Source organism: Asterias rubens, chromosome 16, assembly GCF_902459465.1.
Source record: "Asterias rubens chromosome 16, eAstRub1.3, whole genome shotgun sequence".
NCBI classification, from domain to species: Eukaryota; Metazoa; Echinodermata; class Asteroidea; order Forcipulatida; family Asteriidae; genus Asterias; species Asterias rubens.
The window spans coordinates 11,708,367-11,731,631 of record NC_047077.1 but is presented as its reverse complement, the minus strand read 5'-3'; the positions used below and the strand labels follow the sequence as shown (position 1 = coordinate 11,731,631).

Here is a 23,265-nt window from a genome sequence, read left to right as displayed (position 1 = left end):
TGACGGACGGGGGCGGCGGTAGGGAACAGCGCCACCACGCGGTAGTGGGATGTTACCATTAATGCTCCCACTCTGTGTGCTGGTCTGGCCCTGCCGTCCACCAAAATAGAGAATAAACCAATCTCGAGCTGCTAAATAAATAATTACGCCTTTAATTATTTACTACTCGCCTCCACACATTGGTTCTTCGGATTTTTCATGGATTTGTTTTGTTACCACACCACTTATTTTTGCACAATGCATTTACTCAAAATTTTGAATGGATCAGTTTGGTCAGCGGTTTAAAAGGACCACACCCATGGCAATCTCGACCCATCATGTTAGTTTTAGTAATTTTTGTAGATTTCTGAAAAATATTTCATATTTTTACGAACGAACATCCTTATGGGAAAACTGACTAGGTGAATTTGAACTGATTTTGGTTTCACAAAAGAAAAAAATTGAAGAAAAAAATTGACTAGAGCGGGATGTGAACCTGCAACCTGTTTAGTTTTTAACGTGCCAGCAATTTACCAACTGGGCAAAGACCATGGAAACATGGAAACATGGAAACTGCCACAATAGGGGTAAATAGCTTATAGTAATAAAAGCGCCAGCACATTACTCCAGAGGTTGCAAGTTCAAATCCCGCTCAAGAGTCCATTCTTCACTCCAACAACTTCTGTTTTATTACACTCTTTGTTTAAAGCTTAACACCCATGAGCAAACCTCTATTTCTTTTAAGGAAATAAACTACTAGTACTTAAGCTACCAGTTTTGTTCTGTAAACTTTACTTAAATATATCTTATAATTCTAATCAAAACTCTGGAAGCACGCTTCTTCAATTCACACACAGATAGAAATCTTGATAATAAATAAACCATTTAATTTTTAATGGTTTGATTTTATTTATATATTAAAAACAATCTTATTGAACAATGGTCTGGGACCTCCACAATTTCTGCCTCAAATACAATTTTTTAAATTTTTTAATATTTTTTAAAACAAATTTTGAGAGACCGCCTAACAACACAAGAGGTGAGAGCTACACTTAACTCATTTGGGATGTTCACCCATATCGACTACCACCAGTAGAGGCACCTTGCCACCTACTCCTGGAGCTGAAACATGGTTATTTCCTTCAAAGTCCATAAGGATAGGCGTAGGAGCCTGTCTGGCGAGCAGAATGCACTACCTTCCCAACTTTTTACGAAGAACTTAAGGTTTCAGGTTTAAGGTTTATTGTTTCCACAATAACGAATTGTAAAACAGGCAATAATATACATGTTTCAGCAGGAGGAAATAAATACACTTTTATGATACTGCAGGGGAGCTCACTAAGAAGCAAAGCTTATAAGCATGAGCCCCAAACAGGCACACCCGTTGAGCCCAAACCAAACACCCATGTAACATTGATAACATAGGATGGGTAAACAGTAGAAATAGCACAAGGTTGGGCTCAAGGTGTGTACCTGTATTACATTAATACATAAACTATAAATCAGCCTGCTCAAACCCACACTCTGCTGCTGACAACCTCAGAGAATGGGTCCGGTGAACTATAAAAGCTCGAACAACGACACACCACGTTATATCATTTAAGGCATGGCCAAAAACATCAGAAATACCTGCTAACATACAAATATTATTCTCTGTTTTTCATAGGTAACATAATATAGATGAAGATATATAAACAAAATAAAGAAAACGGCAAATAAAAAAATTAAAACAATATGATAAACAGGTCTAAACATCAGGTCTAAACATCAGAGGTGAGAATCACTGCTGAAAAAAAGTGTGAGACTTGGATGTAGATCTTCTGGAAAGTACATGCAATGATGGCATCCCAATCTTTGATAACTCTCGGAGTTATAGATTCCAAGAAGCTTTTACAAACAGTATCCTCAGCACTAGAGAAGCAGATCAAAGAGAGCATGAATTATTTTAGCTGGGAAAAAGAAAACAAAAATCAGTAAAATGTGTCGCCATGGTACTATTTTCATTCAAGAAATGTCCCTGCTTGAATTCATACATATTATTAACAGTCTGCTGAGTTGGTAAAATGTCTGTAGTGAGAAAAAAATACATTTGTTCACAAAAACACACTATTCTGTTTTGAGATGTCTTTTTGACGAGCAACACACTCACAGCCTGCGCTGAATTATCCCTAAATGTTTCTTACTAGAGAAATTAAATAAATGCAGCATGCCTAAACAAGTCATCATTTTTACCCACTGTCATTTACTTAAAGGTACTGAACACTATTGATAACTACTGAAAGTAAATGTTAGCATAAATACTAACTTGGAAACAAGCAATGGAGAGCTGTTGTTAGAATAAAACATTGTGAGAAACGGCTCCCTCTGAAGTAACGTAGTTTTTGAGAAAGAAGTAATTTTCCAATAAAATATTTGAATTTGATTTCGAGACCTCAGAATTAGATTTTAAGGTTCTGAAATCAAGCATCTGAAATCACACAACTTTGTGTGACAAGGGTGACAAATACCCAAGATGTCCAGTCAGTGCCTTTAAGCTTTATACTGAAGGTGTCATTCATTGGTTACCAAATGCATTGACCTCAATGTTTAGCAATCTAGCTACCTTTGTTGAGGAGCAGTGGCAACATTTACAAAAACAAAATCTTGTCGAAAATGTCATTGTTGCCTGTTTTGTCTTGTTTTTCCATTAAGGTATTTCAGACAATAGACTATAGAGGAACATTTACAGAATTATTTTGTTGCGAACAGAACAGTTGCTGGCAGTGTAACCATTTTATGTAATCCACCATATACATAAACTGACAAACCTGTAGAAGTTTGAGATCAATAGGCTATTTGGGTCACAAGAAAATATTGAAAAATTGATTATACATTTTGCATAAAAAACATCCATCGATTCAAAGAAAAATGAATAAAACGCTCACTGAGCGATAAACTCCAAACGGAATTTTTTCACATTTATTTGTCATCAAATATGACATTCATTGAGACAGAAATATTTCAAGAGATGTTTTCTACCATCATCATCATTAGACTGTGTAAGTTTTATGTAAATCTGTGATCTTCGACGATGTTGTTCTTACCAATTCTGTAATGTTCCGTTAAGCTTGATTGTATCACAAATAACCCCGGGCATTTCTTTGCCACCCCCCCATACCCCCCACCCCACCCCACCCCAAATGAAAACATCAGGTAATGCCCCTTGATGAGAGTATAATCTTTCAGATTATTGTGACGTTTCTGACTCGCCAAATGTTCTGTACGTTCCATCCTTGTACTCGTTCCCCTCAGGCGAGGGCGGTAGAGGAAGCTCCGTCACGTCACCGGGAATTGGTATCAAATGTCTCCAATATTTAACATACAGGAAATTCAACAGCAAGATGAGTAGGAAGAAACCACTCCACTGGAATAAGAACAGCAGAAATTAAAAAAATGATTGTGATGCACCAATGATGTAAGGAAGATTTGTGAATTGACAAGTCAAAATTAAAAATTGAAAAGATTTAAAACAGGTCGAGTCATCAGCAAAGTTTGAGGAATTAAAAGTTGTGCAGCGTCTTAACTCTAAAGTAAAAAGGTTCTGGGACATCGAAAAAGCTAACAGAGTTGTGAAAGCTAACTGGTCCTGCTGCAGCCTAGTCCCTGAAGAAGTTAATGGTAAACCCTGCACTTACCTGAGCAATAGTTATCATGAAGCTCTCGGTTGAGAAACCATACCAAGGATCGGAGTTCATGATTGTTGTTACTGCCCACCAAACAATTAATGTCACTGCTTCCAGAGGAGCAATAAATCTATAGAATGGGAAAAAAGAACGTTCAATTAGTAATATAAATGAGACCTTAATGAGTAATAGATCTTATTAAAGGGAAGGTACACGTTTTGCAATTACTCAGAACAAATATTAACTTAAAAATTGACTTGGTAACGAGCATTGGAGAGCTGTTGATAGTATAAAACATTGTAAGAAACGGCTCCCTCTGAAGTAGCATAGATTTTGAGGAAGAGGTAATTTCTCACTAAAATAATAAAAGACTTCTATCCAGAAGTCTTTCATTCCTATCTGAAAGCACACATCGTCCAACAAGGGTGTTTTTTCTCTCATCATTTTCTCACATGCTTGTTATTTTATGCTTATGTTGGGGTTTACCACATGAGAAGACTGGTCTTTGACAATTACCAAACGTGTACCTTCCCTTTAAAGACAATGGACACTATTTGTAATTGTCCAAAAAAAGTTTTGTAATTTGTATTTGTCAAGAAAGTACTGAGTATACAGTGCTTTATACACAATGTAGAAGGGTAAAACCAAAAAATATTCTTTATCCCCAATGCAAATGCAATAAATAATATTATGCTAAAATATAGAATTCAAAATGCATTTAGGATACTGGGCAATCTTGGTGACATTGTGGTAGATATTTACTCTGATATGGCAATGGTGCTGGGTTTGAATCCCACCCAAGTATATGACTGTGGGATTTTTTCTACTGTTTTATTAATACAAAATAGTTAATGGTCTGACGTTTCGACCCTAGCAGAGTCTAATTGATGGGTCATACCATTTTTCAATATTTGTCTGATGTTCATTTGGTGTCTTTGTAACAAAAAGTGTACCCATGATTATGGCTGTAAACTGAAAGCAAATATGATTGACTGAGATGTAAAGAAGGAAAACATGTAAGAAAACAAAAAGATGAGAAAATTGAATTAGCTGTTGCAAACTGCTTATCAACCAAGAAAAAGGACCTATGGTATAAATGCAAATAATAGTTAATGGCCTGACGTCTCAACCCTAGCAGAGTCTTTCTCAAAGGCTAAAATGACAACACAAACAAATGTGACTGGCTCTGCAAAAATGAGCCACAAGGGGGACAATTAACTTATTGGGTTTTATACATGGCTGAAAAGAGCAAACAACAAGCTTCATTTGACATGTCTTATACACTTGTATGGTGTTTGGTTCAAAATTTATGACCTTTTGAAAAATAGATTATGTCACAATCTGAAAATAACCCAAACTGGGGAAACAGCCAGTTTAATAAAAACATCTACTAATGATGTCTAGGGGATGAACAAAAAAGTACATGTTGTATTCAACTGTATCAATCAAATACAGAGGTTTTATTTCAATAAGTGCCAAAATATAGACCCTACAGAGCATAAAACCACATTATTTATTTGTTCACCCCCTCTCATCACCCAACAGCCCTCTACTGGAAAGTGGGTTGTGCGACCAGCAACTCATTCTTGAAGAGCCTGTCAAAAATATGAACAGGTTTCTAAGTGTAAGAAAAGCAGTGAAGAGGAAATACATGAATAGAGAGAGAGAGTCAGAAAGCACACAGAAAAAGCAATGAGTAAACAACAATATGGTCTCTTACTTGACAATCCATTCCCATATTACAGGCAGCGGCCAGTCACTTTCGCTGAACTTATTAACAAGTTCTTCACGGAATTTATGGATGCCATATCGAATGACTAAAAATTGCAGAGCCATTCCTGAGAGAAGAAGGCCAAATCCCCAAACAAAATCCTGTCATAGAAAGAAAGAAAAAATATTTAATTATGATAATATTATACTAAATTTCTTTGAGCTGCTTAAAGGGTTTTGGTACATTTTGACACAAAACACAAACGTCGAAAGATTTACATTAAATGTTTTTGACCAAAATTACTTTTGTCCCGGTGAGAGGGAAAAATATTTTAGCATGAACAAGGGATTTACGCGACTCTCCTGAACACATTGATCTGTGATTTTTCATTTTTCTTCCAAAAAGAACTTGACGATATGACGCTGAAACTTCTAAATATGACAATGAAACTTCTATATAGGTAAATATACATCTTCATTCCCAGTGAGTAAGGATTCATCCGAAAACTTGATCTACTGAAGGTATCAAAACCTTTTAGACAGAAAGTATGGCTTTGACAACTTCTGCTAAGCAAAAAAAAAAGGAAAACAGCCCTAGGAAATCAATAGCAAACCTTTTAAAATAAGAAAAAAACCAAATAATTCAACAATTGTCATAAACAAAAGTTGACGGAAGGTTATTCTTTTTAAATCGATTAATTATAAATAAAAAGTAATTGATTGAATTTCTGCCCGCTTTGCTCTATTTTTATAGCATCAGCCAGCATTCCATTACAAGTAAATGTAATGATTAAATTGATTTTTACATATTGAAACGAATTAGCATTTTAACCAAAATCACTGAAAACTTAAAAATTGCATCAAAACAAACAAACGAACTATAAACCATATAAATAGAATTCTTCCATACCTGATTAACTAAAAAGTTGAGGCTGAGAGCTGAACCAAGGCCAGTAAAAAACACCACCAACGCAACAACTGGAGCAGCTATTTTTCTTGACACTGTGAGAAACAGAGACATTTATTCAGGTTGGTTAGCTTTGAAAATATAACTTTATCTCACAAGATTAATATGACCCGTAGCAAAGCTTGCGATCCCACATTCACTGTAACTGCATCCACAGAATGTAACAACATCTCCTCTTTCATTAAAGCCGCTAATTCCACAGACCAATTAAGAAACTTCTGAAAACACATCTCTTCCCTGTCAAATAACTTAAGCTCTTTTTTTCCCTATACTCCTTTCAAACATTATGTACATGTACCTTTTCTGATGAAATTTAGTTGTTAGTTGTGTGCTATTATTTTTTGTAAACGCTGTGATATAACATACTATGGGGAGCGTTCTAAATACTTGTTATTACTGTTATTATTGTAATTATTATTTGAGTATTGCCTTTCTAGTACTGGTTTGGCAATTGCCCAAGGTATACTTTTAAACCCTGCAATGAGGGACCTGTTTGATTGAAACGTCCCTAGGGAACGTTGTTGGCAAATGCTCACAAGATTTTTCCATAGGTTAAAAGGAAATCTGCTCTAGCGATCCAAAAGTAGTGGGTTCGAATTCGAGTGATTAATTGCCTGTGGATTTTTCCTGTGGAGTTTTCAGTGCTAACACACATTGGTGTTTGGGCAAAACTAAATTGTAATTTTTATTTCTGATGCAAAAAATAACATCCATTAACATCGTTGCGGTACCTGTTGCTAAGGATTAAAACTACCTCTAGCCATTGGGCTAGCTTAGTTGTCTAGAAGTAAGACGTCTGCTCTAGCAATTTAATGGGCAGGGGTTTAAATCTAACCCAAGTAATTTACCTTGATTTAACTTTGATTTTTTTTCACAGATTAACACTAATGTCTGCATCAATTTAGGCCAAATTCAATCCAGCCTATGATGATGGCATCTACATTTTGAGAGGACAGCACACACCAGCTCTTTTCAGAGCCAACACTCCTCTTTCAAAGGTCTGGGTACTTTTTGTTGGACACAAAACACAATGTCCACAGATTTAAATTAAACTCACACAGTTTGAAGATAGTGGTGGTAGAAAGCTTCCCTTAAAATATTACTTGCTGAGGTGCTGTAGCTTTGAGAAATGAGTAAAACAATGTCTCAAAAATACGTTTTTACATACTAAAATAATTTTTGTCTCACTGAGACAAAACTTCATGACTTGTTTTACTAATTTCTCAGAAACGGTGTGTGGTCCCCTCTCTAAATGTAGATGCCATCATCATAGGCTGGATTGAATTTTGCCAAAATTGATGCAGAAAACAAATGTTTGAACCCAAAAGTTAACAAGTTCTAGTTGCCTCATATTTGAGGTCTTATTTTAACATGCCTCCAAAATCTTTCATGTTGTGAACGAAGAGCTCTAACTGAGCAACCAGAGAGCTGAAGCCGGCAAGAAGTAACGAGAAGAAGAAGAACACCATGAAGACTCGCCCACCGTTGATCTTATTATACAGGATAGGCATCCTACAAGGAATCAAGAAGACATACTTTAAAGGCAGTGATGGACACTATTGGTAAATACTCAAAATAATTTGTTGCCAAAAATTTACTTGGAAACAAGCAATGAAGTTATGTTTATAATATAAAAGATAGTGAGAAACGGCTCCCTCTGAAGTAACGTGGTTTTTGAAAACGAGGTAATTTCTCACTTAAATATTAAAAGACTTTAGGCCTGAAGCCTTTTAAAGGAATCTGAAAGCACACAAATTTGTGCAACAAGGGTGTTTTTTCTTGCACTATTCTCTTCCGTATTTGATGACCAATTGAGTCCAAATTTTAACAAGAACATATTTAAAAGATTTTTATCATATTATGGTCAACACTTTTTGAGAAATATAAAGGCCTAATGAGGAATTTAATTCAACTGAAAAACAAAAGACCACCTCACTTTGGTCTTTTGACCCAGTATCAATTTCAAGCCCTGTCTAAAGTTGAATTAAGAGGTTCCTTGTTTGTCAAATTCAAAAACAATGCAGTTGTTACATCACCTAAATTATTTTTGGATTTGAAAAAAACTGAACCTCTTAAAGGCAGTGGACACTATTGGTAAATACTCAAAATAATTATTAGCATAAAACCTTTCTTACTGACGAGTAATGGGGAGAGGTTGATGGTATGAAACATTGTGAGGAACGGTTTCCTCTGATGTGCCATAGTTTTTGAGAATGAAGTAATTTTCCACGAATTCGATTTCGAGACCTCAGATTTAGAACTTGAGGTCTCGAAATCAACCATCTAAACGCACACAACTTCATGTGACAAGGGTGTTTTTTCTTTCATTATTATCTTGGAAGTTCGGTGACCGATTGAGCCCAAATTTTCACAGGTTTGTTATTTTATGCATATGTTGAGATAAACCAACTGTGAAGGCTAGTCTTTGACAATTACCAATAGTGTCCAGTGCCTTTAATTCATGATTATTAACAATCCAGATGAACTTCTTTAATGACCTGCCTAAAAATGCTATAACAAAATAAGATTTCAAGTAATTAGGGAAACTGACATTGGCAAATTAGTAAAATTGAGGAAATAAAGTGTAATTCTGTTTACCAAATAGGTTTCTAGCGGAAACTGACATGAGCAATTTTAGGAGAAAAAGTGTTTTCTAACCAAACAAAGGTGAGTCCAGTATTTCCAGGTCCATTTTGTTGCAGCAACTTTACAATTTCCTCTGTAGATGATCCGTTCTTTAATTCACTTGAAAAAACAGTTGAGAATGTGACCATTCCGCAAAGCAGGCTGGAAAGAAGATGATTAATGAAGCAATGTGGTTAATAAAAATAAAATAATGACTTTTACAATAACGGTATCAATGCCCGATACATTAGTGCCCTGGTCATTGGGCCAATAACATTCCTGTTAAAGGAACATGTTGCCTTGGATCGGACGAGTTGGTCTATAAAAAGCGTTTGAAACCAGTTGTTATAAAATGCATAATATTAGGAAGATGTTTTAAAAGTAGAATACAATGATCCACACAAATTTGCCTCGAAGTTGTGTGGTTTTCCTTTTACTTTGTGAACTAACACGGTCGGCCATTTATGGAATTTTGACTCCCATAAATGGCCGACGGTGTTAGTCGACAAGGTTACAGGAAAACCGTGCTCTTTCGAGGCATGTTTGTGTGGATCATTGTATTTTACTTTTACAAAAAATATCTCTTGCGAGATATTTATGAAAGAAAAAAGCACCCTTGTCGCACCATGGTCACAGAAGTTGTGTGCTTTCAGATGCTTGATTTCGAGATTACTTGATTGCTTGAACTCAAATTCGTGGAAAATTACATCTTTCTCAAAAACTATGTCACTTCAGAGGGAGCTGTTTCTCACAGTGTTTTATACCATCAACCTCTCCCTATTACTCGTCACCAAGAAAGGTTTTATGCTAATAATTATTTTGAGTAATTACCACTAGTGTCCACTGCCTTAGTTCAAAAACCAAATGACTATAATAAAACAAATAAAAGATCACTGTCCACTAAACAGACATGATATTCTTCCTGCTATATTCAAGAGAGTTGTATTTTCCCTCATTTTCAAAAGGACTCTTTCTTCTGGAAAATGAGTGGAACACAAGACTGATTTTTACATAAATAACTTTAGGGTACAACAAAATGTGCAAATCTCTTTTGGGAAAATTGTTTGCTTTGAAAAGAGCCTGAGTGTGGTCTCAACATTTCAAACAGTATAGACCAATCCGACGTGCACCGGGCGCTCAAGTGTTGAGCACCATGCGCTACTGCTGCGGTGTACTTGTGCCTAGTTTTGTGCACAAAGACATAAAGAAATTGTTTCCATTTTCACTTTTGATGGAAATTGAGTGTCTTCCTCGACAGTTTATGCAATATCCCTAATATCGCTGCATGATATAACGATGTACTACATTCTTGAATTTTTTTTTTAATTAAGCAGAAAATAAAATACTGAAATTCTGACAAAATACTCTGACAATGTAACACATTTTTTAGCGACTATAATGCAGTTTCCGCGTCTTTGACCTCCTAACTCACCTAACATCACCCTTTTCAAGATGATTCGGTCCGATTCAGTTGCAAATTGTTTGCAGTCAGTGATCTACATTGATATTTCACGATGTCCGGTTACTGACATTGTGTAAGTCGGTGAGGAAAACATCTAATTTCAATAAAGAGTGAAAAGGGAAAACGATTTTCTCCTGTCTTTGTGCACAAAACTAGGCACAAGTACACCGCAGCAGTGGCGCGGGGCGCCCATGGCGGTGCCCAGCACTTGCGCGCATGGATTGGTGCATACTTTGCTCGTCTTCAGGAGAATGCTATAACGCAATGTTAACATGGGGTAGAGATTTGTAAATTTTTTTACCGGATTTTCTATTTATCGGAAAATGAGTGGTGGATCACAAAATTGAATTTAACCTTAGAAGCCCCCTTTGGAACGAGAGTTTAATGTCAAATTATTCAAAGGCCTTATTAAAAGGCTTTTTATATTATTAGGCTGATGGAGAAAAAACAGCCAAAAAGAAACTCTACGAATTACATCATTTCATTTTATGTTTTCAAAAGGTGCTGGTATTGTGGGCAAATGACGTACAAAGTTTTATCTTATCATGCTTTCACACCGAGTAAAAACTCTTTAAAAAACATGACTGCAGTCATTATTTTGTTGACTTACAATGTGTTATCTTAAACATGATTTCACACTGAGTAAAAACCTATGAAAAACCTGTGCCTGCAGTCATTATTTAGCCAACATACAATGTGTTATTTTATCATGCTTCATCACACCGAGTAAAATCTTATGAAAAAACCTGTGCCTGCAAGTCATTATTTAGCCAACATACAATGTGTTATTTTATCATGCTTCACACCAAGTAAAAACTTATGAAAAAACCTGTGCCTGCAAGTCATTATTTAGCCAACATACAATGTGTTATTTTATCATGCTTCACACCGAGTAAAAACGTATGAAAAAACCTGTGCCTGCAAGTCATTATTTAGCCAACATACAATGTGTTATTTTATCATGCTTCACACCGAGTAAAAACGTATGAAAAAACCTGTGCCTGCAAGTCATTATTTAGGCAACATACAATGTGTTATTTTATCATGCTTCACACCGAGTAAAAACTCATGAAAAAACCTAGGCCTGCAAGTCATTATTTAGCCAACATACAATGTGTTATTTTATCATGCTTCACACCGAGTAAAAACCCATGAAAAACCTGTGCCTGCAGTCATTATTTAGCCAACATACAATGTGTTATTTTATCATGCTTCACACCGAGTAAAAACGTATGAAAAAAACTGTGACTGCAGTCATTATTTAGCCAACATACAATGTGTTATTTTTCATGCTTCACACCGAGTAAAAACTTATGTAAAAAGCTGTGCCTGCAAGTCATTATTTAGCCAACATACAATGTGTTATTTTATCATGCTTCACACCGAGTAAAAACTTATGTAAAAAGCTGTGCCTGCAAGTCATTATTTAGCCAACATACAACGTGTTATTTTATCATGCTTCATCACACCGAGTAAAAAACCATGAAAAAACTGTGACTGCAGTCATTATTTAGAAAAAATTTAATTTTAAAAACAGAATGGATGGCTGGTGTGATTAGATTAACAATCCCTGATAAAGATTGGTAATAAAGATTTTATAATAAAAGACATGAGGAAAAGACTTGTAATTTATTCCTTATTTTCTATCTAAACCAAAAATGAGCGTACCTCAAAACTAAATTTAAAATTGAACTCCCCTCTTGAACTGAGACTGAGTTAAATATCAAATTATTCACAGGCTTTATAAAGGATTTTACATTAAGCCAAATATTAATGAAAACATGTTCAGTGTCCCAGCCCACTCCCTTTAAAGAGGCAGCCTCCTTTTTTTTCTTTTTCATTTTTATTTATACTTTTTTTTCTTTTTCTTTTTAATATACATTTTTTTCTGTAAATGTAAATAAAAAAGAAAAAGAAAAAAAGGAGGCTGCCTCTTAAAAGGAAGTGGGCTGGGACGCTGATTTTTTTAAGGATCTCAGCAAATACTTTAAGGATCTCAGATCACTTTTTAAAATAGCCAAGCCGTTTGTATTAAAAAAATTGTCGGCGGCCATTTAAAAAAAAAAAAAAAAAAAGGCCCTCCTCTTTCCTTTTTACGAAAAGGGGGATGCTAAACATGTTTTTGTCTTGTTTTGGCCTAATGAAGAAAAAACAAGTTGCAGGTAGTACACTTGTGTATATTCATATGAAACTCAATTATTATTCTACTGTCAATCGGGTGGTTTCAAAAAGGTGCTGGTATTGTGTCCAATAGACCGTACAGAATGTGATCTCATCAGCTTGATCGCTGCATAACTTAGTGTGAATGAGTAGAATAAAACTCATTTAAAAAAAACACTACGCAGTCATTATTTGGACACAAAAAACAAAGCTTGGAAAAACAAATGTCAGAATTTAATGAACTATCCCTTATCAGTTTGGCAGCAGTTAAAAATAAAAACCATTTTCAATGATGTTATTTTTTTTCTAAAGACTACTACCAATTAAAATATTTCCACCTCAAAGCTCACTGATTATAATTTTTATAACAGTACCAATCCTCCATATAATTATTTGCATCTGAAAGCTCACGGATTTTTAGTTCATACCAGCACCAATCCTTCAGAGAAATATTTGTATCTGAAAGCTCACTGATTATAAAGTTCATACAAGCACCAATCCTCTATAATATAAATATTTCCATCTGAAAGCTCACTGATTATAAAGTTCCTACCAGTACCAATCCTACAGATTAATAATACTTCCATCTGAAAGCTAACTGATTCTAAAGTTCATACCAGTACCAATCCTCCAGAATAATATCTTGGTCTGAAACACTGAGGAAATCGCAACCCTACAAACCACTGTTTCTTATTTCATTGCTATAATTTAAACTCAACATGAAAAGCACAAACTGCCTGACCAAATACAGTATACTTTTAAAGTAATATTTATTATTGTCACTAAAAATTGTCCAGTGATTGATTAAAGGCATTGAACACCTTTAGTAATTATCAAAGACCAGTCACTTGGTGTAAAATATGCATAAAATATCAAACCTGTGAAAATTTTGACTCAATTTTGCACAAATTACTTTCAGATGCATAATGAAAAGGCTTCAGGCCTTAAGTATTTTTTTCTTTGAGTTAGAAACTACATCTTTCTCAAAAACTATGTTGATTCAGAGGGGCCCGTATTTCACCATGTTTTTTACTATCAACAGCTATCCATTAATGGTTACCAAGTAAGATTTTATGCTAACAATTATTTTGAGTAATTCCAAATAGTGTCCAGTGCCTTTAATTATATCTTTATATCTTACCTAATAACATTATTGCAGAGTGGTACGAGGGTCCCGTAGCGTACGATGCCATTCTTTGACGTCATATACGCAGCGTAGGAGATAAACAAACCTGAGCCGGCCCCAGTATCAAATGCATTCTGAGTAACGGCATCCACCCACAATCCTGGCTGTTTAAATTGCTCTGTTGAAGGGGAAATAATATAAGTAATTTATTTTACTAATTAAATTTGTTAGATTATTAATTTGACTGATATAGCTTTTTCAAGGGCACAATCAAAATAATTAGCATTTGGAAATGAGTGCAAACCTCAAGGAATTTCTGAATATTGTAGAATTATTATATTATTTATTCCAGGCATTTAGTCACTTTAAGGGTGCACCCCTACCATGTGGTCTGGTGAAAAGTTTGAACTCCATCACTTGAATACTTTCCCTGTAATCAAGGTTTTTGGGGAAAAACCATGACATAATTTCTGGTCGAAAAATCTCAACTTCCAAATTTTGCGAACGGAGCAGGTGTGTCCACACAGAAAAATTGCTCAGGTGGTACACCTTGGTTGATTTAGACATACTTTATACTTTCACTAAAATGACAGCTTTTCCCAGGGAGAAGGGGGGGGCTATTATTTGGAGTAAATGGCCCCCTCCTGAAACAAAATTTTCCGTTATTAAAGGCACTGGACACCTTTGGTAATTGTCAAAGACAGGACTTCTCACTTGTCACACGAAGTTGTGAGCATTCAGATGCTTGATTTCAGAATCTCAAAATCTTATTCCGAGGTCTCAAAATCAATTTCGTGGAAAATTACTTTGTGTAGTAACTACCTTACTTCAGAGGTAGCCTTTTCTCACAATGTTTTATACTATCTCCATTACCAAGTAACTTTTTTATGCTAACAACTATTTTGAGTTATTACCAATATAGTGTCCACTGCCTTTAAGCTCTATGAAGTTGGGCAAAACCTTTTAACAAGCTTACCCCAGTCTGGTGAGAACATGAACTTTATCCCAGCGCCTGCATTCTCCAATGTCATACTCCAGATGAATGTAAACAGTAGAAGGACAAGGAAGACAGGAACAACAACGCAATTGGCCAGCTCTATACTCTTCACACCCCAGGCCACTGAGAATGCTCCGAAGGCAATGGCAACAAAATGACAAAGGACTGGAAAGAAGGAGTCCTGGGGAAAAAAAGGTTTATTGATGAGGAGCCAAGTTATAAGTCTTTTCATTTACCGAGTGCTGGGTTGATAAAACTAGCTTGATAAATTTGAATCTCTAAGCAAATTTGTGCAACAAGGGTGGGTTTTTTTTCATTATTCTTTTGCAACTTCGATGACCAATAAGTCAAAATGTTCACAGATTTTTTATTTTAAACCGACATTGGGATTAGAATACTGGTCTTTGACAAATACTGAAAGGTGTCCAGTGCCTTTATACTACAACAAGCCAGCCCGTGCTGTCTCAAGGGTTCTCCCTCTATATTTGAGACATTGCCCTGAGGAGGCTGCTGGCCAACCAGCTTCAATCATTGGCGATGACAACTGGGGCCAATTTCATAAAGCCTGTAATTACCAAAACCTGCTTAGCACAAGAAAATGTCATGTAGACAAACAAAACACACGCAAAAGGTTAATGTAAGGAGGCGAGTATGTAGAACACTATTGACCCCTTGCACGCGCGTCACACATGGCAACTGATGCCACGCTCACCACGTTTAGCTCTCCTGGGTCGACCCCGGTGTGTGGCGTTTTTTTTCGCAGGACGAAATTATCTGCACACGTTCATCCTGGGGAAAAAAAACGCCACACACCGGGGTCGACCCAGGGAAACTAAACGAACGCACCCACTATGTACCGTTTGCCTGGAAATAAATAAATAGAATAAATAAATAAAAAGTAGGCTCAAATGTTACTTTACCTCTGAAAAATTATAGAAGATTGAATTACTCTCAACAAATGTTTCCGGAAGCTCGTTAGCGATGAAGAAGAAAAGATAATATAAACACCATCCTACGATGACTGAGTAGTACGCTCTGCAAAAGTATAATATTAAAAGAAATAATCAGCCAAAACCAATATCGGAAAACAAGTTGTTAATAATACATTTTATTTTAACCCATATACACCGATGCGTATTAGCACTGTATACTCAATATTTCCCCCGAGTTCAGTAAAGAAACAAAATCACAGACATATTACTTGGGTGGGACTCGAACCATTACCCTTTGCACATCAAGAGCAGTGTGATACCAGTTTGGTTTGACATTGCTCTAAAATTGCATGGGTTCGAATCCCACCCGAGTAATATGCCTGTGATTTTTTTCACAGAACTCGGGAAAGTACTGAGTATACAGTGCTAACACACAACAGTGTAACAGGTAAAACCAAAATGAATAATTCCTTATCCCGAATGCCAATTTAATATCTGTTAATTAATATAAAGAACGAAACTTTAAAAAAAAAAAAAAAAAGGACGATCAACAATTTTTATTTTTATTTTTTATGTGGCCTTAGCTTAGTTATAAAGAAAAATATGAAGACAATTGAATAAGTTGTTAATTTATTTATATATGCTTAGCTTAGTTAACATAAAGAAAAGTATTCAAACAATATCAATAAACAAGTTTTTAATTCACACAAATATGCTGAGCTTAGTCAGGCAATATGATATTGCATCCTTGGGAATTTTAACCACACAAATATTATACTTAGCTTACTTAACATAAAGAAAAATATTCAGCCAATATGGAAAAAAACAAGTTTTTAATTTACACAAATATGCTTAGATTAGTCAGGCATACAATACTGGGTCCTTGGAAAAGCAAGTAATATTTTAATGAGTAAAGGACTGACCTCCACGCGCATATGGTGTAGGCTTGTGTGTTCAGGCTATTTAATCATTTTTTCAAAAAATAATTATCATGCCTGCAGTTAGTTAATATTCATAGTAATCCACAAGGGAAACTAATTGGGTAGATTTTGATTTGAACAAAGAAAACATTTAATAGATCGAGATTTAAACCAACGAACTGCGAATAAATGTGCCAGTGCAGTATCAACTGAGCTATCCTTATCCCAAAGGAGTTCAAACAAATTTAGACAAGGAAACACCCTTGTCACAAGTTGTGTGCTTCCAGACGCCTTGAATTCTGCAGAGGTCTCAAATTCAATTCAAATATTTTAGTGAGAAATTACTGCTTCCTCAAAAACTATGTTACTTCAGAAAGAGCAGTTTCTCACAACGTTATATACTTTTAACAGCTCTCCACTGCTCATTACCAAGTAAGTTTTTATGCTTACAATTATTTTGAGCAATTACCAAGAGTGTTCAGCAGCGAGTAACCCGTCCCAACTTAGGATTGGTTCAATGCGTCCCACGTCTTTAGATACGGAACTTAACTCAGCATATCCCCTTAGATTAATCCTAAAGTTAGGAAGAGTTTGGTGAAATCGAAACCAGTGCCTTTAATATGAATATATGCAGATAGGCGATTTTAGTCCTTTGCAACAGATGGGCTGGCTATTATAAATTATACAAACTCAGTGTCCAAGGTAAAAAAATATTGATTTTTGCGAACCACATTTCCATGCATGTCAGACAATGCATACTGAGTACATTGTATCTACAACTGTATACAGCATCCTACCATACAAAGCAACACAGAAATTATGAGTGTTGTTTTTTTCTTTTTTTCTTTTGTTAAAAATTGTTTAATTATACACACAACATTGGTTGTACGTATGTATAATATGACTTCACCATCAACAGTATCAACGGCTGATTGTATGGTGAAAAAGTTTTCTCATCCCTTTTGGGTGGTTTTTTATCGTAACTGTAATAGCCCTAGAACTGTTTTTATGTTTTCAATTGAACATTTTTACTGTATGCGAGCAATGGACCCTTCCCATGAAATATGCTAATTACATTCACGCATGCGTACAGACCCTGTTGGTTGGCAAACACCATTGAGTTGTGCACTAAGCAGACGCGCAATCGCGTCTGCGTCACGCACCCATTAGCCGTGTACAAAACAGCGCGATGTTCCCTCATTTTGACAAACAAATCTTTAGTGCGCACGCGCTATGTGCAATTTACATATTTCTTGGGAAGGGTCTATTGAATTACCCTCTTTAGAATCAAGGCCCTATTAATTAAATTTAAAAAAAGGAGACATTTGACAATGCTGTTTCCAGGGCCCACTAATTGAAGGCACATCAAATTGGACATTTTAATAGATGTTAAGTTTGTATCAGAAAGAATATTCATTTTGGTTTTACCAATACACCGATGTGTGTTAGCAACCTGTATACTCAGTACTTTTCCGAGTTCTGTGAAAATCAAATCACAGGCATATTACTTGACCTTTGCAATCACAACCGAGGTTGCCCGGTAGCTAGAGGCAGTTGGAATCACTAAACTTCTGCTTAGCAAAGAACTTTTCTGCTAAACAGAAAATTGGGCCGAGGTAAATTCACTTACGCTATTCCTAAGGTTACCAGGGCAATCCATGCACCTCCCCACATATTCTCCACTCCGATCATCTTCTGGAAAGAGAGGATCGTTGATTTCTTTGTGAAACGACCGACGGAGTATTCTATTATCAGCATCGGGATCGACCAGATGAAGAGAAAGATCACCCAGATCAACAGGAACTGAAGACAACCTGTCAGACAATCAAGAAATAAACAAAACAATTGCTTTTTAATTGCCCCAATTATATAAAAAGTACACAAGCGCATAACAACAAAAATGACTAAACAGCTAACAACTTGTAAAGGCAAGGGAATTTACCACAATAACAAAAAAATGAAAACACAAGACAAACAGAAAAGTTGCCAGACTTTTAGTCCAGTTTTGTTAACAAAGTTTTGGCCTCATGGTTGTTATTTATATTTTGTAAAACATAATTTGGGAGTTTATGAAAAACCAATTTCCAGTACAAACCTGCATTTCAATTCACTGGAAATATTTATTGGCTGTTTCAGATACTTAAGCAAGTTACTACCATTGGGGAAAAAAATGCTAAAATTACAGAAGAAAAGTGGTACCATTAATGTGTTTTCCGTCAGTCATACTTTACAACCAAGCAAAAAATTACCTTTTTGGCCGCTATTATTGGCTAAGATTCTTGGGAATCTCCAGATGTTTCCCGTTCCAACCACGCATCCTATACAGGATAAAGCAAGACCGATCTTAGTCTGGAAAGTTCCTCCCTCTTGTTGCGCTCCATCACTCTCACTGACCTACAGATAAATATTTACAAAATACCTGAATAGCTTTCATAAAAATCCCAGGTAAGTGTTCATTTTCAGCTAATGGCGGAAACTAATTAACATAATTATGCAAATTTGACGGCTTTCCGCCACTTGGATTTTGGAGGACTTTTGATATGTTAAACTTGGGTGTCTATAGACCCCTTAACAGTTGAAATAAATTTTGTCCAGGTCCAGCTGCAGTATTACTGGACTACTTGTACATGTATAGCATAAGAGCAAAATCAGGGTTCGAAATTTAAGGCCAAGTAATGCTTTAATGCTTTAACAACAAGGTCAAATACTTTTACAGGGGAAGGTACACTTAAAAATTATGACATTTGCAACTTTTTGGCACCCCTAGTACGAATGTTCATCAATGAGCTTTTGGAAGCAGTCATCTGTACTAGAGAAGTAGACCAAAGAGCAAGTTTTAATCTGAACTCGGTCAAAAACTATAATTTGTTCAACCAGGCAGACTGAAAGAGGTCTGAATTCAAGGTCTTGAAATTTACAAATCAACCGCACTGTGTATCTTCAATTTGAAGAGAACAAAATGCTTTAGAAAAAAAGTTGACTTTTTGTTTGATAAGTATCTTTTAATTTTGTTGAGAAACAAAGTCCAACTTACTGATAGGCCTAAAACTCAAGCCATGAAACTCTCTTGTTCAAATGCAAAAATTTGTGGATTTTTGCCCCAAGTTCAGAAATTTCTTCTGGTAGAGAGATTTAGAGTATTGGTAAAAAAGCTCTGGTGTTTCTGATCAGTAGAGTGGGGGTTCGAGTCCCGGTCTTGACTCAAGCTCTGGTGTTTCTGATCGGTAGAGTGTGGGTTCGAGTCCCGGTCTTGACTCAAGCTCTGGTGTTTCTGATCAGTAGAGTGTGGGTTCGAGTCCCGGTCTTGACTCAAGCTCTGGTGTTTCTGATCAGTAGAGTGTGGGTTCGAATCCCGGTCTTGACTCAAGCTCTGGTGTTTCTGATCAGTAGAGTGTGGGTTCGAGTCCCGGTCTTGACTCAAGCTCTGGTGTTTCTGATCGGTAGAGTGTGGGTTCGAGTCCCGGTCTTGACTCAAGCTCTGGTGTTTCTGATCAGTAGAGTGTGGGTTCGAGTCCCGGTCTTGACTCAAGCTCTGGTGTTTCTGATCAGTAGAGTGTGGGTTCGAGTCCCGGTCTTGACTCAAGCTCTGGTGTTTCTGATCAGTAGAGTGTGGGTTCGAGTCCCGGTCTTGGCAAATGAGTTCTCGAGCAAGATACTGTCACAGTGTCTATTACAATGGGTGTCCCAATGCAAACAGAATTGCAGTAATTAAGTTCACTCTTGAGGCAACCTTTGGTTTCACCACCAGAAATACACAATGTTTTAATATTATATAAACCAACAAAAGGTCTGAACTTTTTCATACCCACCACACTCTGTTTATGGATCAAAGGTTAAGATCAGAAAAATATGGTAGATAAATAGCCAGTAATACTCGTAAACAAGAGTACAATCAAATTTTTTAGGGGGGCTTTTTACAATGATTTTGATGCACGGTCACGAGACTCAAAACTAGAAGGAAAAACAACAGAGATTTTTATCTGATAAACATGTCCAAGCTTAAAGTCACCTGGAAGTGGTATTTTTTCAAAATAAAGCTTTTGCCACTAATATGTGTTTTGATGAGTGGAATGTGAATAAATAGTTAACTAAGGTTTTAAAAAATCAGTTCTAATGTTATTTACAAATTGAAGAGTAGACCCCGACCCGAGAAGGCGCTGTTCGTGACGTCAATCGAGGCAGACTTTGCATGTTTGTACGTTTCAAAAAAATTTGTTTTTGTTTTTTTCCGGCAATGCCGACCAGGTGTATTGCTGCTGAATGCAGAAAATCACTTTTGGAAACGTACCAACTCACGACTTGGACGTACATGTACTTTGCACGTGTGTTTACTATACGCATTGCAGGCATTGTTTTTAACGCCTACCCCTTTTGTGACGTCAATCGAGGCAGACTTTGCCTCGATCGAACATTGAACACGCGAACGTGAAGTACATTCAAGTCCTAGTCGTGAGTTTTACGTTTCGAAAAAGTTGTTTTCTTGCATTTTTCCGGCAATGTCGACCAGGTGTATTGCTGCTGGATGCAGCAAAACAACTAAAGACTTCGAGCCGTCGTGCTTCGAGAATCCGGAATACACTACACATTTTGACATGAAGAGAAAAGTTCTTTTGTAAAACATGACGCCATCCCAACAATTTCTCCAGCTAGTGGGGAAGTCGAAGAAGGTACCTGAAAGACGTATAACGAACCTATTATTAAAGGAGCATTGCCTAACGTGAAAAAAAATCAGTTATTGTTTCAACTTTGAGGGCATGTTTTTAGCTTGCGCCAAGCGTCACTATCTTGTGTTGGCACTGCATGCGATTCATCGTGCCTTGATTGACGTCACGAACAGCGCCCTCTCAGGTCGGGCTTATTTTCAAATTTGTAAATAACATGGAAACTAGTAATTTTGTTTACCAGAAGTTAATTGTTTATTCATATTCCACCCATCAAAACATTTTAGTGACAAAAGCTTTATTTTGACAAAATACCACTTCCAGGTGACTTTTTAACTAAATAAGACTCGGTACAAATAATAATAATAAAACAGTATTTACATAGCGCAATATGAATTGGCATTCCTCAAAGCGCTTAACAGCAAAATGAAAAGCATGACAAGAAAACAAAACTTATAGGCCTAAATTCCCCAATTAAATCCCAAAACAAAACCAGCTGGTCATACTGCTGGTGTACACACACAGTACAGTCCTTACCTCCGGTCTTTCTTTCTGAACAAGCCTTGCCTTGTCTCCACCATCATATTCCGCATCCATATTCCTCACAAAGTCTTCTCAAAACAAGGTTGCATTTCCTCACAACTGGTTGGTTGCTGGTGTGGTACAACTAAAACCATGGAGCAATAAACTAGACACAACAACAGCTGCAAGCATTATTTTATTTAAGTGATATTCAAGGGAAAACACCCACACACGTGTAATCACTGTCCTCGAGCAGTTGTCACTGTACTATTAGTATTAGTGTTAGTGTTAATTGTTGCGTGTATTTTTATGACATGCCCTATTTTTATGACATGCACTCATCTACACACGTCACACGATAGCGATGCTGGTAGTTGGTGGTTTGTGTCAGAAAGTTTACACGGCCAATAGAGGGCGCTATCGAAAGCTCACCACGTAGGCCCTTTTCGAAACGACTGGATTTTGCTTTGGATTCGGCTCGGGCTAGCTTGGCCCAACGGTTGTTTTGACATTGCGACGCTTCGCTTATGCGCCCAGGTTTTCAGACGAGAGGACGGAGCCTGAAGCCGAATCCAAAGCCGAAGCCGTGGTTTCGAAATAATAAATGCCCTAGTCTGGGCCCCTGTCTTTATCTGCAAGGATTAACGAGTCTCGAAATGTGACGTCAGATGTTCAGGCTACACCAAACCCATCTGTGGCCGAGAATTTGTTTATCATCAAATAATTGGTGAAGCTTTGTGCAATTTTTTAATATAAATTAATGCTTTTGTAAAAAAAATACTACAAAACAAAACTAAAGTCCCTCAGCCTGTTGAAAACAATTAGATTTCTTTAATATTTGGCACGTACAGCTCAGCCGTTTAGGATTTTTGCTCCCTAGAAAAAAGTAAAATTATTGTGGGTTTCTTTCCCGACCGCTGCCAGTAGGAACACGTTGCCTTCAGATTTCACGAAATCTCACGTTTGAGGATGTTCCTTATACTTATTAGCTGTTCTTTGACATTACCAATACTGTCCAGTGTCTTAAAAGCAACAGGCCAATGAGTAAGGATCTTATTCTTATTAAGAGGCAGTCACTAGATTTTCTTTTCGAGGCATTCATTTGTGCGGTTTTGTGTCCTCTAGGGATTGAGATAACTGTATGACTTGAGAAATTGAGACTGGATACTTTTTATTGTACAATATTATTAACAAAAGGTCAATTTACTAGCGATCTTTGTAGCCATCTAGAGATCTTCAGGTAAACAAGCAGAACATTAACATCTTATTGACATTATACCAAAAGCTGTAACAGCTCATTATTCCCAAGCATAACACAAAACTGTTGATTAAATCTCTACTTCCAAGCTACATATAAAATAAATAATTTACAAAATCCACAGGAAAAATTGGAAATGAAGGTAACTTTATTCATTGATGATATAGTCTAAAAACAGAACTTATTTCCATTGGTTTCTCTACAGGAAAACAAAACAAAAACGAGAAAGAAAGAAATAGAAACACAAAAAGCAAATAGACTTCTTTTTAAAGGCAGTGGACACT

At 36.4% G+C, this 23,265-nt stretch overlaps 1 protein-coding gene across 1 annotated transcript; it reads right to left on the bottom strand.

Moving 5' to 3' along the window:
* Positions 1 to 3,174: 3,174 nt before the first annotated feature.
* Positions 3,175 to 22,010, bottom strand: LOC117300934 (uncharacterized sodium-dependent transporter HI_0736-like). The gene is made up of 12 exons (XM_033784799.1): positions 21,739 to 22,010; positions 18,790 to 18,934; positions 18,171 to 18,354; positions 15,609 to 15,723; positions 14,668 to 14,869; positions 13,707 to 13,869; positions 8,977 to 9,105; positions 7,694 to 7,830; positions 6,262 to 6,353; positions 5,362 to 5,513; positions 3,654 to 3,771; positions 3,175 to 3,382 (listed from the first exon to the last, which is right to left on the bottom strand). The coding sequence occupies exons 1-12, from the start codon at positions 21,796 to 21,798 to the stop codon at positions 3,206 to 3,208; spliced, it is 1,674 nt and encodes a 557-aa protein (XP_033640690.1). The 5' UTR covers positions 21,799 to 22,010; the 3' UTR covers positions 3,175 to 3,205.
* Positions 22,011 to 23,265: the final 1,255 nt, after the last annotated feature.

Coding starts and splice junctions, on each gene's coding strand:
- LOC117300934 (XM_033784799.1), bottom strand. CDS start 21,798: ATGGATGCGGAATATGATGGTGGAGACAAGGCAAGGCTTGTTCAGAAA. Junction 7,831..8,976: donor ACTGGACTCACCTTTGTTTG/GTTAGAAAACAC, acceptor GATTCCTTGTAG/GATGCCTATCCTGTATAATA. Junction 3,772..5,361: donor ATATGGGAATGGATTGTCAA/GTAAGAGACCAT, acceptor CCCATTCTATAG/ATTTATTGCTCCTCTGGAAG.